This window comes from Pinus tabuliformis, chromosome 6 (genome assembly GCF_031772625.1).
Source record: "Pinus tabuliformis cultivar Carrire ecotype Pingquan chromosome 6, CPIR1, whole genome shotgun sequence".
Classification (NCBI taxonomy): domain Eukaryota; kingdom Viridiplantae; phylum Streptophyta; class Pinopsida; order Pinales; family Pinaceae; genus Pinus; species Pinus tabuliformis.
Window position 1 is genome coordinate 1,347,676,646 of NC_142292.1, and position 20,035 is coordinate 1,347,696,680.

General features: G+C 37.6%; 1 protein-coding gene across 1 annotated transcript in view; it reads left to right on the forward strand.

The window, feature by feature from the left end:
• Positions 1-3,401: 3,401 nt before the first annotated feature.
• Positions 3,402-20,035, forward strand: part of LOC149263628 (protein TORMOZ EMBRYO DEFECTIVE-like) — a 306,527-nt gene continuing 289,893 nt past the window's right edge. Inside the window, 1 exon segment of the mRNA XM_089426534.1 lies at positions 3,402-4,230. Within this exon segment, the coding sequence (XP_089282660.1) occupies positions 3,943-4,230 (288 nt within the window). The 5' untranslated portion in view covers positions 3,402-3,942.

Consider the following 20,035-nt stretch of genomic DNA (forward strand, 5'->3'; position numbering starts at 1 on the left):
TTATATGAATACCTTGTGCTTAAACTTTGTTTTGCAAAGAATACAACAAGTGGGATAATGTTGGACATAATAGGTATAGGTAGTGTCATCCTAGCACAATGTGGGTTTTGGGGGTAATCACCCCCCATTTGAGGTGGTGTGGGGGTTCACAAGGGTGATCACCCCCATTTGTGGTGGTGTGGGGGTTCAAGGGGTGATCAACCCCCATTTGTGTGGCATGGGGGCAGAGCCCATAACATAAAAGTTTAGCTCTGTTTTGTGTTTTTTGGGCCAATAATGTCTTAGCCCATTGTAAACTAATTATGGTCAAGGAACTAGGGTTATAATCTAATAAGGGTTAAAAAATTAAGGTTTTAGATGTTGTTAATTATCTAAATGTTGTATTGTGAAAAATGAAGGTAATACAAATGAGATAGACAGAGGTGCAACTCTTATATATGCTAGTTTTATTGGTTAAGGGTTCCGAAGGTAAATCCTTGTGTACCATGTGTGTGCCATTGTTATTCTTATGTTTTAAACCATATTAATATTGATTTTCTTGCATAGATTTATCAAATTGTTCACGAGATACAACCTCTAGTTTAGAGTCCTAACTAAGGCTTTTACCCTTCAAGAATCTTATATTAGCTCATTTTTAGCCAAACCTTGTTTATAGGGAAATTCCTTCAACCCATTTCTCAAGAAGACAAGATGTGAAATAATTATCCCTTTATTGCGATCCTCGTCAAAAGTGTTTCCATTAAAATTAAGCGCTAGAGCATCGCCAAGTATCCTATGTGTTACACTAGCTCCATCAATTAGTTTGATGGATCACATGCCTCCTCTGTGAGAATCATTTTTATCCATTTTTCACCTATGGCTATAGCTTGTGCTTGCATATTTGGATTGACGACGAGACTATACTCTTTTACCTTGTGACTATGTTAACTTCTATACAAGATAGAGATAAACTTTCCTTCAAAAGGATCTTCAATATAATTAACCAATCAATCCTCCTTTAAGTCATTCTTTATCCTAATTTTTTATCTTTCCATACAAAAAAGTCGTATTTTTTGATATCAAGTTCAAATCTAGAGGAGGATAGAGTATTTACACCTTTGTAGACTTTAACAATTAAATTGATGTGTGAAGGCAAGTCCTTTGTCCCACAAACAAGAAGGTTTCAATACCAATTTGATATTTGGCTTGGCCATGACCTTAAAAATAAATTATTATTATCATTTTATTATTATTATTATTACTAACAAACGTATATCTCAAAGAGCACTATAAACCATATGAAATAATTATTAATTAAATAATACCATTAATAATTTACCACTAAGAGTTTATATATTTTCCAAAATCCCTTTTCATCCCAAATTGTGCAGTAAAGTTTGCAAAAGTAAATAATATATGAAATAATTAAAATCAACAAATTTGATAAATTAATGTTCACATTATTTCATGTATTGTTAACTTAAACTCTTTCGTAAAGGTTACACATGAAATTATAATAAGCATTGATTTTTTTGTATGGTTTAAACATTTTTTTTTATGTTAGACAAGGTGGTCCTGAATCAAAAGGAGATGAGGTTCCATCTCAATCACATAAAGGAGTAGTTGCCTCGAGGTTATGGTCCCAATGGTGGCTATAAGGAACATCCAAGTCCTATTAAGGTGGATTCCTCAGGTTCTCCTTAGTTTTTATGAATTCTTATATTCAATAATGCTTTAGCTTCACATATTTGTTATAAAGTAACAAACCTGCATATCAAGCCCTTTCTAGAATTGACTAGGCTCAATTCATTTACTGTTTTATATTGTAAGATACTATGTCAATTTATTACTTTTAGTTTGTCACATAAGACTATTTTTGCTACTAATTCCTTGTTGTTTTGTGAATAATTTGGTTTACCCACTCATAGAACATTGATAAACAAAGTTTAAACTTTCCATATTTTCATGATATAATACATTTTTTAGCTTAAAAAATATAAATCTATAAAACAACTTTCTTTTTGGTTGAACTTATTTTTAACTAAATACCTGTTATTTTTGTTGTTGTTAAAATGCACACATGTCCATTAAATAAAAATGAAATATTAAAAATTATTTAATTTTTATTTGTAAATTATTAATATACATTTTATAATAAAACAATTCATAATATATATGAAATAAGTACTAATTATAAAATTCGTTAATGCCGATTATCTTAGGTAGGTGAGAAGAAGGAACAAAATCTTCTACGCCTAGATTCAGTTTCTCTAAGTTTCTCTAAGTGACATGATGGATGTTGTGACATCATTGACAATATGCATATATAAAAAATTCAAATTATTATTGATATTATTTATTTTTATTTATCTCTTATTATTATTTCAATTAAAAACATGAAACAAACAAAATATTTATTTGAAAATAAAATAGAAACTTCTAAAAAGTGATAATAGAAATGAAGATCATGCCGAATAACATATATAAAATACTTTACAAACTTCTGCTCCATTTATTTAATAAGAGTACGTTAAATTTTGATTTTGCTTTAACCATAATCCTAAGAGATGGAATTTAATCCTACATTAATAATGAAACAACTTCACTAAAAAAATCCCATGTATTATCCAACAACCTCCCATTAGCCTATCAAGCCTTTTAACACTTCCAAAACCCCTGAAACAATTCCTTTGATGCCTCCACTCTTTGATATCAAGAATGCTCCAAGCAAGCTCAAGATTCCGATGTTTCTCTATGAAATTATTAAAATTCCTTTTCATTAAAAACAATGTCTTAATTCTTGGAAGTAAAGAAGCCATCTAAATCCTATGCAACTAAAAAGAAAGTGTCTAAAAATAAGTGTTGACTTTTAAACATAACCAAAGTCTACACATATATCCAACATAATAATTCTATTGTAATTTGTAATTTTTTTTAAATGCCAACCTATCTAAACTACATCAAAACTTTGTTATACACTCGATCGATGTAAAATCTTAAAATCAGCCCACATATATTACTCCCACTTACCCCTTTAAAACAGTGATTTCATTGTCACAAAACTATACTGAATTGAACCAAACTCTCTTTACATATCAACCTTCTCATAAATATAGAAGATTTGACTTAGAAAGATTCCTTAAATATAGAAGGCCCTAGAACCTGTACCGAATTGAACCAAACTCTCTTTACATATCAACTTTCACATAAATATAGAGGATTTGACTTAGAAAGAATTGAACCAAACTCTCTTCACATATCAACTTTCACATAAATATAGAGGATTTGACTTAGAAAGATTCCTTAAATATAGAAGGCCCTAGAAAGACTCCCAAAAGAACTAAGTAATAAAGACGAAATAACGCATAAATACAGAGGATTTGGATTAGAAAGATTCCTTAAATATATAAGGCAGTAGAAAGACTCCCTAAAGAACTCAGTAATAAAGACGAAACAGCAGTAGAAGGGCCATAGGAAAGCTGTATATCTGAGATGGGAAGGTGGCATAAGATGGCAAGACAGGGTTGGCAAACGACAGCAACATATATAATATAAATAGAAATCAATTTCATTCCCTCAAATTTGTTTGAAACAGTGCGAGGCCGGTGAGCTCGCTCTTTGAGGGGAACAGAGCGGGGCAGACAGCTTGGCAAGAGCAAATTGGGTAATCATCCTCTAAAGCAGCAAGAGGCTCGCTGTCTGATGCTGCGTTATCCATTAATAAAGGACGGCGACAAACTCAGTTTCATATGACCAGCTTAGTTGCATCCAAAACCTATCCGTGTTATGTGAACAATCAACTTTGTAATGCATCCAAAAACCTCCAAAACCCTAGACCGCTGCTAGCTTGTGTTATTTGGCTCGCAGTAAAAGCAAAACTAGCAGAGCGAGTACGAGACAGACCATAATTATTATCCCTGTTATGTTTCTGAAGTCTTTGGGTAATTGAAACGGTGCGCAGCCATGGCCAACTATGTGAACTCCAAGAAGAATTTCAATTGTGTTCCTTCTCTGCAGCAATTTTACACAGGGGGTCCATTCATATTGTCTATTTTAGTGTGTGCGTGCAACGATGAAGTAAAAGTGGTAGACTTAGCCACCGGCTCTGTCAAAAATACGTTGGAGGGAGATTCCGAGCTCATTGTTGCTCTCGCACTCACTCCGGATGACAAGTATTTGTTCTCAGCAAGCCGCAGTACTCAAATCAAACTTTGGGATTTATCCTCCGCCACCTGCCAACGAACGTGGAAGGTATTTATCGTCGTTTTCCACCTCTTCGCTTTCATGTTTTTTCCTCGCTATTTCATTTCATTTTATTTATTTATTTAAATTGATTTAGTAGATGAGAAATTATTTATATTCCATATAAAGAGTATATATGTTTCAGTCGTGATCTTGTCTGAATACACATGTATTTAACAACCGACAATTAAGCTCAAAACTATTACAACAAAGTTCATCGCGTGAAGCTATTACAAGGCTCATCCTGTGAAGCCATTATAACAAAACTCATCATCATGTCATTTACGAGGAATTGAAGTGGGTGGGAGGATAACAATCATTTTTTCCAAACACTTTCAAGAAACCCAATTGACATGCTATTTTATAGTTTATACCTATCTACACACCTAAAACATTTGAAAAATACATTTAAAAAACACACAGAAGTATGTTATTCAAAGCAGTGTCGCTAAAATCGCGATTTTTTTGGCATGGCGATTTGATCAGCAATTTTTCATTTTGAAAAAATTGCCAAAAAATCGTAAAAATCGCCAAACTTTTTTCCAAAATGAAAAAATCGCGATAAAAATCGTAAAAATCGCGATAAAATCCTAAAAATCGCCAAAAATCCTAAAAATCGTCAAAAAATCATGGATGCTTTAGATACTTAAAAAATTGAAAAAAATGATATATATATATATATATATATATATATATTTTAATGTTCCCGATGTTTTGTCGATTTTTTTTCCCATTTTTTGATTTTTCCTGATTTTTTCCCCTCGCCAATTTAATCCCAATCGTGATGTTCGCAACACTGATTCAAAGTTCCCTTTGTTCACGGCTTCGTGTGCCCTACCCCACTATGTGAGTATGACAATGTCCTTCCCCACTCTTGGAATGTGGCAATGAAATGTAGCAGGGTTGTGACACTCAGAAATAATCCTTTTGCCTAAGATGCTGCAGGTGGAGTTGTTTATTCTGACACAATCAAGACTTGCTCCTGACCCCAACTACCTCAAACAACCCACTTGCATTAGAGACATGACCCTTCTGGGCCAAAACATATCTACGGGGGATTTGAACTTTGGTAGGGGCATGAAAGACCACTATCTTACCATCGAAACAAGACCTCATGACAATTAAGATAAAATTGATTTGCATGCTACATTGCATAGGGTTTTTGGATGATTATCTTCAGAAAAATAAACTCAAGTTTCAATTTGTTGTATAAAATTTCTGGAAGCAGAACTGTGTAGAGGATTAAGTCAATCCAATGTTTCCAGTGGACACTCCACCCATCATCAGGGACCATAAAGCTATACGATGACTAAAGTCTGCACTTATTACCCCTTTGAAGTGGAAGATAATATGCTTCAAAGATTGTACAAGTTGTTGCCCAAAATCAGGGTTGCTTTGCTACATTGCTGTTAGAGATGATCGATTATTGTAAGTCACTTGACAAGAATACATTGCTTTAAACCCTATCCAATTAACCAAAATTACAGTTAACAGACCTTTTGAAAGAACTTCCGCCAGTTGACCTTAAAACTAATTTGAATCTTCCTTGCCCTAAGCGACATTTAATCAGTCATTAAGATTTTATGCAATTCACTTTGATATATAGGTTTATGCAAGGAAGACTTAAGATAAATAGCCCTTCGGTACAAGCAACTTGAGAAGTAGGGATAATTTGGAGTTGCGTGTTTGAGCAGTGTTGAGAAGTGCAGCAAGAAAGTCTTAATTTGACTTTGCTTTAGTCAAATTGAGAAAATTCAAATTTCCATATCAACAGACAACTTGGATGCGGTTAACTTTTGTGACATGGCTCTTGTCACTCACTTAGCTTAGTAAAATCGAGTTAGAGGGCTTGGAGTTCAATTAAGCATGCGTGATCGCTAAATTTTAGTAATCCAATTCTGTTATATCCAGTTGTGTTCAGTTAAACTAGTTCTAATAGTTGGAGGAACTAGTGGAAGGTCAGTTGTGTAGTGGGACAACAATCTAACTTGCTGATTATTCAGTTAATTGATCAATCAACCAAAAATACGTAGTGCATGCAGAGAATTCAAGTTCCCCAACTGTGGCGAAGATTCCAAGGTAGTGTAACATCAGTTGTAGACTAGTCTTGGGTGTACAGATGTTCCATGCAGTCAGAGATCCAACCTTGGGAATTGCGCAATTAATTGGAGCAAAATTGCTAAAAAATAGGGGCTAATTCTCTAGGAATTGTGCAAGGAAATAGTGGCCCAAATAGAGGCAAAAGTTGACTAACTCTGGGTTAGAGCTTCTCATTGAGTAGAGAGATAGGTTATTCACTTGCAGGTTGTGCTTAGTGTGAGCAAGCAATTGTAATACATCTCTATTCATCTGATTAATGCAAAGAGGCTTGAGGGGTTTTTCCCAGTTGGGTTCCCCTAGAAAAATACTGTGCATGTGTGTTATTTCTTATTGCATGTCTGAGATTGTTGTTCTAAATTGTGAATTGAATTCTGCAGATCAATAGAGTAGAATTGTGTCTCTTGATTTAGATTAAAATTTCTTGAGCAGTTGCAATTCTAACACCATATTTCTACATGGTATCAGAGCACGATGCACATTAGAACGAGAATTTCGAAGTTGTTTCTCAAGAGGTTCAATTTGCAACTTCAGTGTAGCAGGATCTCTTCAGAGTTGGGAGAATGGCCTTCAATGGATTGAGATTAGAATATGCCTTGGAAGGCAACTCAAATTTCATTGTATGGAAGGATCGCATGGAGGCAGTGCTTGATGACAATGGCTTGCTAAAATACATCAAGAGAGATGTTGCAAAACTAGCAGATTTTGATGCCCAAAACCTAGCTCAATGGAAGAAATATGTAGCCAAGGTGAGGAGAATAATTTTGAGGGAGTGCGAGATCTCATTGTCTCAAATCTTGATGGGAAAGAAACTCCTTTTGCAATGTGGAAGGCATTGACAAAGCTGTTCGAGAACAATAGTGATCATAGAAAACTGACCCTCAAAGACAAACTTTGAAACATCAAGATGCAGAAGAATGACACTATTTCACAGTATCTCAGCGGATTTACACATGTTTGTGATGAGCATGGAGGGGTTGGTGTGAATGTTGCAGAAGATGACCTGGTGAGCCTAGCTCTTCTAGGCCTTCCCAAAAGCTGGCATATCTACCAGAACTCAGTGAATGGGAGAGAGAAATTACCAAATTGGGAACGCTTGTGGTTCGATTTGGTACAAGAAGAGATCGGGCTGAATACCAGAGATGGAATCTCATCTAAGGGAGAGGATGAATTTTTTTTTGCATTGGTTGGAAAGGGAAAGAAGGGCAAAGGGAAGAAGTCTCAAACTAAACTAGAATCCATCCAAGGGGGCAAAAATAAAGACTTGTCCAAAATAAAATGCTTCAATTGTTATGAATTCAGGGACTATGCTACAAAGTGCCCACAAAAAAAGTATGGCAAGAAGTGTTGAGAAATCTAGGGCATCATTAGTTAGGTGATTTCTCTTGGATTAGTAACTTTTTGTGAGTGTCTTTCATTTCATTAGATTAGGATCTTCTTATTGTTTAAGTTATTAGTGTTCTTCGTCAAGCAACTACCAATGCATGAATATAAATAGACAAGAGACACCGAATGTAGGCTATGAGCCAAGGCCAAAACCTCTCACTCTTTGAGAGGAAAACCCACACAAATTCTTCTTATAGAGATTCCAATTGACGAATACCAAGACTAATACCCTTGACTTAGTAGCCTCTCCAAGACTAACACACAAGTCCTCTAGACAGTTAACCTTCTTCTAGACTCCTCTTCCATTTCGATCTTCTTCATCGAGACATAGTATTAACAAACTATCATGCCACTGTCATCACACAAACTTATCACTGTCATATCACCAAACTGTGATCTTTGCAACATCATTGAAACTCACTGTTATGTCATCAAAGATAACACTTAGCACTGAGACCACCTTTCAGAGATCCGAAATTCTGTTAGCCCAAAAAATACTTTTGCTGCCCCTTCCTTATCTATCGGCATTCCTAGACATCCAAACTTGTTGAAAAGTGTAACTAGGTTCGGTCTTCATAATGACATGTAATTATGATTTTATGTAATGAGTTGTAAATTAGAAAATTAGAATTATTATATTGACTTGCTTCATGGGTTTCATGAGCAAGAGATTTTGTTTTTGAGTCAAGATTCCCATTGAGAGTCTTTAGGATTTATTTGTAATCTAGTCATAAAATACTAGTCATTGTCATGTAAATGAAGTCATGTTACACTTTGTAAAAGGTCTATCTTGTCTATGTAAAGTATCCTCCAAGAACTTGTCATCTATCCTCTTCAAGTCGGCCTACAAAGATGGAAGAACTCTCTAGATGAAGTTGGCCTAACTCCAACAATCATGTCGGCCTAAAGGTCATATGAAGAAGTGTATAAATAGCCCAACTCGGCCTCATTTGAAGACACACCTTGGACAAGTAACTCGACTTGCAAGAAGTGTGAAGAAAGGGAAGAAGCAGAAGTGTGAAGGAGGAAAACAAAAGTGCGAAGAAGAGAAAGAAGATTCTTCTGGGTAATGTGAAGTTAGGGTTTCTTCTGGATCAACGAAAAGAACTTTCTTCTGAGACAACAAAGTTTCCTATGGGCAATGCGAAGTTAGGGCAACGAAGTTTCTTCTGGGACAACGAAGTTTCTTCTGGGCAAGCAAAGGAGAGGTTTATGCTAGGGCAACAAGAGAAGGATTTTTCTGGGAAGACAAAGCATAGACCTAGTGTTAATTTTAGATAACAATGGTATGTTCTATGCTCCAGGGCAATTTTACTTCAATTTTCTTATTAGCCCAATATTGATATCCAGAGTACCAATCACATCAACATGATAGTAAAATGCAGATAGAACATAAACAATAATAGTAGAAGGCAAGCCAAGATAAGAGGACACAAGATATGGCGCTAGCCAGGGACAAACCCCAATGTGGGGAAACTCTTTTATCAATTCTTCTTATTATTCTTCAAAAGTTCAACAGAGAGAGAGAGTACAATATGTAATATTCACTTAACCTAATCACAGTGAAATCTGCCCCAACAAACAACAACTACAGAAAGCCCTAACCAGAAAGTCAACGCTGATCAACAGGGCAGAATTTGACTTCCAAAACAGCTTGGTCAAACTTGGTCAACTCAACCTCCAATAGCAAATCAAATCAGCCCAAAAACAGTTTGAAAATATCCAGTCAAACTTGGTCAACAAAAGTCAATGTTGCAGTCAAACACTTTTGCAGTCAATGCTGGTCAAACAATATGGGTTGCCTCATTTTCTGTGCCCAGAAATGCGGCCTACCCAAACAGAGATAACCCTCACAAAACCGCAGTCAAACAGTTTAACGTTGGTAAAAAACCCTTCTTGCAACTTCGGTCAATGCTGGTCAACGCAGGAATAGAACTGCCCTTCTTCGCACGTGTGGAGAGCTGCCTCAGAAATCCATACCCAATCAATGAAGGAGAGAGAGATATGTGTGTGAGTGAAGTGACAAAATGAGGAGGAGGCTCCTTGTATTTATATGCAACATTGTGGGCTTGAGAGCCTAAATTAGATTGTTGGCCGACCTTGACAATTTGTCCATAAACTAAATAAATTCATAATTCCATTTGTACATGTCAGAATGAGATGATCTTTAGATCAATCCTACACCTCTCAGAGAGAGGAATCCAATAAAAATATCTGCTGCCTCATATGAGCTGTCCAAGGTGAAGTTTGGCCCTAGTTGCCAAATTTAACACTCTCTCTCAACTAGGGAGAACTTCACCTGCCAAATTGTCTGACAATTTGTACCATCCCTATCTCTGCTCTCCTTTACTGAACCATGAAGAAAGAAGAAATGATCGAGAATGTATCATACCATTCTCCAGTGACCCAAAGTTAGTGTCCAATAATTGAGAGTGTGTCATACCACTTTTAACTAACCTGAAGTCAGTTTCCATTGATCCTAGATCAATATCAAACATTCTAGCATAGGGAGTACGGTAGTACGCGATTCGTCCATTGGTAGTTCTATGGTCCTTATCCTCATTTCCCTACTCGTTGGCCAGATGAGAGGTACTTCCCATGAGTCTCGGATTGCATGGGTAGGATGTATCGACAGGAGAAGGTGAACTAGTCATCCTACTCATATGCCATAGAAGAAGGTGAACCACTCATCCTATGCATATCTCAACCATCATGGGGTATCATAGGGGAAGGTGAACCACTCACCCTATGGTCGCTCATCGCTCCAAGAAGTACCCCAAGCCCCCGGGAGCTCCCAAAGCTCAACATCCATCTCATACGGGACCCTCATAAGAGGGTCTCTCCACGACTCCAAGTCGTTTACAGAAGGTTAAGAATTTGACCTTCCGTAGGGGCTTTGTAAGAATATCAACGACCTTATTATCAATCCCAATATGACGGAGCCTTATTGCTCCCCGTTGTATCATATCCCGGATAAAGTGGTACCTGATATCAATATGTTTGGAGTGATCATGAAACAAAGGATTCTTAGAAAGACGAATCCCACTCTGGTTGTCGCAATAGATCACGGTGGTATCCAACACATGCCCAAAGAACTCACTAAAGAGCTTCCTCAACTAAACAGCTTCACAGGAGGCCATACTAGCAGCAATGTATTAAGCCTCAGTGGTGCTCAAAGCAATTGACTTCTGCTTCTTGCTCATCCATGATATCGAAGCAGAACCTCGAGAGAAGTAACATCCAGATGTGCTTTTACAATCCACCACACTACCAACCCAGTCAACATCAGAATAACCATGGAGCCTCACATTCCTGACAGTGTATCTCAGTCCATAGGTGATTGTGCCTCGGAGATATCTCAAGAGATTCTTGGTAGCAATCCAACGTATGTGATGGGGTTCGACCAGAAATTAACTCAATGTATTTACTTGAAAACATATGTCCAGACGAGAGTTCACTAAGGACATCAGGCCCTCAGGGCCCCCACGAGTTGATGATACTCAGAAGGATTTCCCAAATCGGGCCCAGCAACACTTTCGCATAACTTCTTGAAGTTAAGTTCCATCGGAGTAGTAACGGACTTGCAGTCCACCATCCCAAATCTTTTAAGAAGCTTCACAATGTATTTTCCTTGGGAAAATCTCACCTGGCTTTTGCCAGACCTCCAACCCTAGGAAATAATGCATCGATCCTAAGTCCTTCATCTCAAATTCGAAAGCCAACTCCCTCTCACATTGATGAATAAGAGGGTCTGCACTTGTTAGAAAGAGATCGTCCACATAAAGTAACAAGATGAGAGGTATGTCATTCTCAACCTTAAAGTAAAGGTTCGGATCAACTCCACTTCTTGTAAAACCCAACTTCATTAGATAGATGTCGATCCTCTCATAATTGATTCATAATTTCATACTCTTTGTTCATTGCATCCTTCCAAAGTTGGTGCTTTACAACTTCTTCGAATGTGCAAGGCTCAGATTGAACAATGGTGCTCATTGCAGTTGTTAGTGTTAGTCTTTGAAACCTTCCTCCAGTGATCAAACATGCTCTTACAAAGTGATTTTAAGGTGTCAAGGTCAAATTTTGTCATTTCAGTGAGTCTTCAAGTAAAATTTGGTCACTAGGTATTAGGTCTAGGGTTTGTTTTCACTTATTTCAAAGTTGTCCAAATGTCGGTCTGTGTCATCATTCAGATGAGTGTACCATCATTTAGAGAGTTGTCATCACCATTTCAGGTTTCAATGGGGCATTTTACACCTTGTTCGTGTTTCAGTTGTGCTTAGGTAAGGTTCATTTCCCTCTCCTAGGGTTTTGAAGGTAATTTCTCTTGTATGGTCAAATTATCAACAAAGCTTGCATCTTGATGTTCATACACCTTCCCCTATCCATAATGTACCTTATTAAACACCTCCCATTACTGATATCCCTCAAATTCCTCATTTTTGCACAAACCCTAGTTTCTTGTTACAATTTGACAATTTTCTAGGCTAGGCCTGTGTTTTGCCCTTTTGGACCCCTTCCCCTCAGTCAATCTTTGAAATTCCACTTTCCCCTGCTTCCTAACATCCCTCCCTACTTTCGAAAATTTTCTCAAGAATTTAGAAGCCCCTTATCCCTTTCATTTCACTTCATTTCGACAAATCCCCTGTTCCACACATCAGGATAGGTTTTACTCAAATGATGTTTCTGAGAAAGAAAAAATGAATTTGGAAAAAGTGAGAGAGGGTTTTGTCCATAATAGGCCAAAGAAGAAAAACCTCCTTCACTTTTTACACAGGTGTCATGGATTTAGAGAAATGTCAAAAATATAGTTGCCTCAGGAGAATTGATGTACTTCTGGAGTGGCCTTGGGAAAATCAAGATTTCTCCTAGCTTGGTTGGCCAAATGACTTGCTTGATGAGTCAAATGATAACTAGACACAAAGAGATTTCCAATGAGTTATCATGAGCTCAATTTGGAGTTGAGGAAGACATTCAAAAGTTGACTGCAACAACACTCTGCATTTAGGCAGCCTCATTTTGCACATTTTTACCAGTCTTGGGAGATTTGACTTTTGACAGGGCAAATGACCTCCAAATTGAAAAATTCAAGTTGTGTTGGAAAGTAGACTCAATAAGCTTTCCAACAAGCTATCGTGCACCCAATTTGGACACCGGGAAGGCCTCCAAAATTGATTTGCAAAAAGGCACTACGCACCTGTTCCTTGGCTCTACGCATTTGTTCCAAAAGCCAAAAACACTTCAAAACTCTTCCAAACTTCCTAAAAATCAAATCAAAGCTTGTTCCAAGTAAGTAAAACATTCCTCCTTGTTCAGGGAAGTTGTGTTTGGTGCCTTGGATGTTTGTGGTTTCTTTTAAGAAAAACCCTAGCTAAATTGCTAACATAAACCCTAGCTAATTCTTAAATCCTTTTTTGCAAGTTTTTAAAGGGCACTGCTCTTCTTTTTCACTTCATCCATTTTCAGCTTTGCAAATCCCATGCCCTTTCCCTAACATCATCAACATTCACTCCCTAAACCCCACTCCCATTTACCAAACCCTAGCCCTATACTTTATTCCCAAACCCTAACTCCCACTTCCTATTCCTTCACTACATCCACTTCATTATCAAATCCCTCATTCCACATTGATAATACCATCCACTACCCTCATTCCCAAAGGAAACCCTTCCTCCTGACATTCACTTCCTTATACACACCACTCACCTCATATTTCAAAATCTCTTCATACTCATCTGCTTTCACTTCAAATTCATAAGCATGGAGACAGATTCAGACTATGAGAGGGAAGAGGAAACTCTCAGTGATTCTTCTAGAGAAGCTCATGTACCAAAAAAGCCACACAAAGGGGGAAAGATCATCCGGGAGGACACTATCAGTTTCAAGAGTTGCTTGCTTGTCCTCTTGCTATATCTTGTTTTAGACATCATTCTTGCTATGAGCTTGCCCGGTTGTTTGTCACTCATCTACATAATGGCCAAGTGAACCTTGCTGGTGTCTCCTTCACCTTGTCACCTACCACTATCTTAGAAACAACAGGCATTCCAAATGTTGGTGAATAGTGGAATAAAGGATAGTATGTTGACAGTATAATGAAGAGGCTTAAGCCTAAGTTGAAAAAGGGCCTTAAGAAAGCAAAAAGAGCATGATAAACTCAAAGATCTTGGCTGAAGCTTCATTGGCCCAACATAGCACATAACATAGATCATTCATGCTAAATTTCAAGAAATTTGGTGAACTTTTTGGCATTTTTGAATTTTTCAGACAAAAACAGGTTTTTTTGGCAGGTGCGTAGCGCCACTTGGCGCTCGCTTTTGATGGGGACCTCCATTTGAGGAAAACTTGGCATTTTTGGATTCCTTATGAAAAGTTATGCATGCTCAGAAATTACTATAAAGTTTTGACAAGTTTTGGACCTTCAACAGGGCCAAAAACACCCAAAAAATGCCATCTCTGCCACTTTTTGGCTACGCAGGAAACAGTCTTGGGAGAATGAAATTTTGGAGGGGCAAATGGACTCCAAATCAAAAAATTCAAGTTGTTCCAGAAAGTAGACTCGCAGGGTTTTCCAACGAGCTATCCTGCACCTGATTTGGATCTCGGGAAGCCCTCCAAAAGCAGTTTGGAAAAAGCGCTACGCATAGAAAAATGGCGCTACGCACAAGATGAAAAAGTGCCAATTTCACTCAAAAACTCTGTTTTTCGCCTAGTTTTCTTCTAGTTTGCCTTTTTTCTCTTATGGTTAAATTCATGATGTGACATGATGTAAATTGCTGTACTTGATGTAAAAATGATAAAAATTGACTTGATAAGGTAGATACATCAGTTGTAGGTGGTTTAGAGTTGAATGATTCAGTTTCCTAGGTTTTAGAGGCAAGCTGTTCCACTGTCTATTTTTGTGTTCCTAGTTTAGATATGGTTGAAACCACCCCTTTTCTCATGGATTCGACCCCTGATGGATAGCACAGGTGGTTTGGAGGTTTATATCATGTGTTTTTTTAGTTATTTGTAAAGGTTGGACTCTTGTGAATGCTTTGAGCATTATTGTACATCATCTCTGCAGTTTGGCAATGAAATAGACCAGGGTTTGTAGCATTTTGTGGGATTCTTGTGGCAAGGTGACTTAGTATTGTTTTTCCTTCTGTAATTCAAGTTATCATATGTTTATGTGTGCCATTATCTCTCTCTCTTCTGCTTAACTAAATGAATCAAGTATAAAGGTGGAAATCATTGATGTTGCAATGCTCTACCTTAGGGTTTTATTGGTTTTACATGTTTTCTACTGTTTGAAGATGACTCATGACACTTCCATGCCCTCTCCAACTCCTCACCAGTCTTAAGACTCTCCATTTCACTTAATTCAAGGTACTAAAGCACTTGCCTACCTCGCCCCACAGAAACCTCTACAAAACTAAGGTCATTCCTCGGACTCAAAACTGCCTTTCACATATGATCCAGCAAACCATCATAAAATTCAATCAAACTCCTCTGAGCATATACTTAGCCTAAAATTAGTCTTTATATCAGTCATCTCAAGTTTTATTGACCATATTTTCTTGAGATTGATAAGGAGAGAGCCCTCTTCCGACCTGGTAGGGCTAGCTATCAGGTTAAGCGTGGTTTGATGTTACCCTAGAATTGCCTTTCTTAGCCTGAGGTAGAGTTAGGCCATAACATAGTGGCGACTTAGCTGGGGAGGAAACATTGGTTTGTTAGTTATTGTTGTTTGCTTTATAAACTACAGACGAAGCTTGAAGTTAGCCAGGTAGCCTTCGAACTGTTGTTGCTCCGCAAGTGCATAGTAGATGAACGCTGCTTCAATCAATCTCTGGTTTAGTTTATGAACTGAACATTTGGTTTTCTCAGCAAATGTAATCAAGTTCAGATCTGATTGTTGATGTTGGACAACGATCAGACACCGAAAGGCTAAAATCATTCACCCGGCGACTCTAAATCAGTTTCGAGATCAGATCCAAGGACTCCATTGGAGGATGAACCTGACCAGCAGAAACATGAAAGGACAATATGGAAAGATCAAGTATTCAAGTTGGAATTTCATCCAAGACATTTTGTTCTTTGTTATAAATTATTTCTTCTTTTTTCCTGAAAATGTCAAGAAGGCTTTGCAAAGTATATTGTATTTGAGAAAAGATTCTCAGCTTGCATTTGATTCCTTCCCTTCGAAGATTGCAAATACCAAATATTCGCACGCCTTTCATCTTGATCAAGACCCTTCTTCTGAATCTTGTGATGACTGTCTTCAAACTGATGAGCCCCAAGAGACCAAGACTGATTTTACACCTTCTGTACATATTCCTATACCTTGTAAAATTCCAGATAGATACAAATCTCTGATTTTACCTCCTATATTCCATGCTTTCCTTAAAAATCATGACCTATATCTACCAAGATTTGATGGTGAACGCGACAATATCACCGCTGAGAGACATGTATTGAATTTTGAGTCTTTTCTTGATCTTTTTGAAGTTGATGAAGAAGATGTCAGTATTAGGCTTTTGGCTCTTTCTTTGCAAGGCAAAGTCAAGAGTTGGTTCAAAACCCTGTCGGATGCGAGCATCTCAAATTTCCAGCAGTTCGTCAAAGTTTTCCTCGACAGGTGGGTGGTCAAACAAAACCCTTTCTTGATTATAGAAGAGTATAACCAGCTGAAAAGACAGCCAGGGGAGACAGTACAACAATTTTCTGCCAGATTTAACCAAGTCTATTTTTCGATGTTGGTTAATATAAGACCTCCTCCGAGATCTGCTCTCTTGCACTACTAGGAAGCCTTTGATCCAGAAATGGAGTTTCAGCTGAGGGAAAGGAATCTTGCAACACTTGAAGAGATGCAGAACAGTGCAGTAGATGTAGAAACTAATTTGCTGATTAGAAGGGCAAAGTTGAAGGAAGAAGAGATGAAAAATATAGATCCAGAGGAATCGACATCTTTAGAGGTAAAGCTCGACATTTTGGTAAGTGCAATGGAAGATATGATGCAAAATATCACTACAAGAAGTGAGTGTGATGTTCAAGACCATGGCTCGCTGATTGAAGAAAAACAAGTTGCTGATCTAAAACATTTTGTTTCTTATCCTAGTTGTCATAGACCTGATAATGATTGTTTTATAGATCATCTTGGAGAAGAGAGATCTGTTGATATGACATGTATGCTTGATGATGTGTTTTACACTGATGATTTGCCTCAGTTTGATCAGTATGATGATGATTATGTTCTCCAAACATAAGCTAGTCTTGTAGACACATCAACAGCTAGTTCGTGGAAGGAGGAAGTTCATTTTCAGCAGCTCTAATACAATGTTTAGCCATCACATATCAGCGATGGAAGTAAAGAGGAGAGTGCAACAAATTTTGAAGTAAGTGAAGGATCTTTGCCTTTTTGCTTTGCTTCGTTTCAGTTCATCAGAGACAACTTTCATGCAATCAGAAATCAACTGTCGACAAGTCTTGATCTGGACCATCTAGAGGGCAATGAAATCCTTGCTCAAGACTTCTCATATCCAGAGTTGCAACCTTCGAATGCCATTGATTGTCAAGTTGCAGATGAAGACCTGGAAGCTAGATTGTATGATCAAATGATGCAAGATGATTCCATACCATTTTGTTTTAAATAATTTCAGTTTCTGAAGGGAAAATTGCATAGTATATCTTCAAATGAGTAGCCTGTCGGAAATCATGCAATTTCATTAGAGCCAATAGAAAATGGGTTGCAACAATCTTTTCAAGTTTTTCACAATCCAATAGCTGATGTTTTGGATGATGTATGCAGTCAAAGTCCTTCTCCATTAGCTACCTGTGAGATTGAAACATGTATTGATACAAACTTGATCTAGCAGCCAGTTTCTTTGTCATTTTCAGCAGGAGTCTCGTCACAAAGCTCAGATGAAAGTTTGCATTCATGGTACAAGGAGAAGAAAAGTAATCCATTGGATGAGCTAAGTCCCAGTGTGCATGAATTTCAAGATCCTTATGCAGTGTTTTTGGAGTCAGATAGAAAATCCATATCATTCAACGGATCTGTTTACAAGTTTTCATGGGAGTTGCCTTTCAGTAGTTCTCTCTTGTTGTTCATAAGCAAGCACTTGTGGAGAATGCAAACAACAACCAAAATACTTACTTGGTTGCATTGGTTATTTCACTTCACTTGATCAGGTGATGAATGGAATAGTTAGATTAGGTTTTATTGAATAAGCTCCATTTTAAGCATATTGTCCAGTTTGTCAGTTGTGTTTTAGTATTGAGTCAGTTTCAGTGAATTGGTGTTTTTGAGTCATCGGTATTTAGTCATGTAATTTCAGCTTGAGTTTTTGACTCCATTGCCCAATGGATAAGGCACTGGTCTGCTCTCCCAAAGATCTACGGTTCTTGGCACTTCTAAGGAGCTACCATCCCCATTGGAGCCAATGTTAGTGTCAGTGTTTGAAACCTTCCTCTAGTGATCAAACATACTCTTACAAAATGATTTTAAGGTGTCAAGGTCAAATTTTGTCATTTCAGTGAGTCTTCAAGTAAAATTTGGTCACTAGGTATTAGGTCTAGGGTTTGTTTTCACTTGTTTCAAAGTTGTCCAAATGTCGGTCCGTGTCACCATTCAGATGAGTGTACCATCATTCAGAGAGTTGTCATCATCATTTCAGGTTCCAATGGGTCATTTTACACCTTGTTCGTGTTTCAGTTGTGCTTAGGTAAGGCTCATTTCCCTCTCCTAGGGTTTTGAAGGTAATTTCTCTTGTATGGTCAAATCATCAACAAAGCTTGCATCCAGATGTTCATACACCTTCCCCTATCCTTAGTGTACCTTATTAAACACTTCCCATCACTGATATCCCTCAAATTCCTTTTTTTTGCATAAACCCTAGTTTCTTGTTACAATTTGACAATTTTCTAGGCTAGGCCTGTGTTTTTCCCTTTTGGACCGCTTCCCCTCACTTAATCTTTGAAATTCCACTTTCCCTTGCTTTCTCACATCCCTCCCTACTTCCCAAAAATTTCTCAAGAATTTAGAAGCCCCTTATCCCTTTCATTTCACTTCATTTCGACAAATCCCCTGTTCCACACATTGGGATAGGTTTTACTCAAATGATGTTTCTGAGCAAGAAAAGATGAATTTGGAAAAAGTGAGAGAGGTTTTTGTCCATAATAGGCCAAAGAAAAAAAACCTCCTTCACTTTTACACAGGTGTCATGGATTTAGAGAAATGTCAAAAATACAGTTGCCTCAGGAGAATTGATGTACTTCTAAAGTGCACTTGGGAAAATCAAGATTTCTTGTAGCTTGGTTGGCCAAATGACTTGCATGATGAGTCAAATGATAACTAGACACAAAGAGATTTCCAATGAGCTATCATGAGCTCAATTTGGAGTTGAGGAAGACATTAAAAAGTTGACTGCAATAGCACTCTGCATTTAGGCAGCCTCATTTTGCACATCTTGACCAGTCTTGGGAGATTTGACTTTTGACAGGGCAAATGACCTCCAAATTGAAAAATTCAAGTTTTGTTGGAAAGTAGACTCAATAAGCTTTCCAACGAGCTATCGTGCACCCAATTTGGACACCGGGAAGGCCTCTAAAACTGGTCTGCAAAAAGGCGCTACGCACCTGTTCCAAAAGCCAAAAACACTTCAAAACTCTTCCAAACTTCCTAAAAATCAAATTAAAGCTTGTTCCAAGTAAGTAATACATTCCTCCTTGTTCAGGGAAGTTGTGTTTGGTGCCTTGGATGTTTGTGGTTTCCTTTAAGAAAAACCCTAGCTAAATTGCTAACATAAACCCTAGCTAATTCTTAAATCCTCTTTTGCAAGTTTTTAAAGGGCATTGCTCTTCTTTTTCACTTCATCCATTTTCAGCTTGGCAAATCCCATGCCCTTTCCCTAACATCATCAACATTCACTCCCTAAACCCCACTCCCATTTACCAAACCCTAGCCCTATACTTTATTCCCAAACCCTAACTCCCACTTCCTATTCCTTCACTACATCCACTTCATTATCAAATCCCTCATTCCACATTCATAATACCATCCACTACCCTCATTCCCAAAAGAAACCCTTCCTCCTAGCATTCACTTCCTTATACACACCACTCACCTCATATTTCAAAATCTCTTCATACTCATCTGCTTTCACTTCAAATTCATAAGCATGGAGACAGATTCAGACTATGAGAGGGAAGAGGAAACTCTCAGTGATTCTTTCAGAGAAGCTCATATACCAAAAAAAGCCACACAAAGGGGGAAGATCATCCGAGAGGAAACTATCAGTTTCAAGAGTTGCTTGCTTGTCTTCTTGCTATGTCTTGTTTTAGACATCATTCTTGC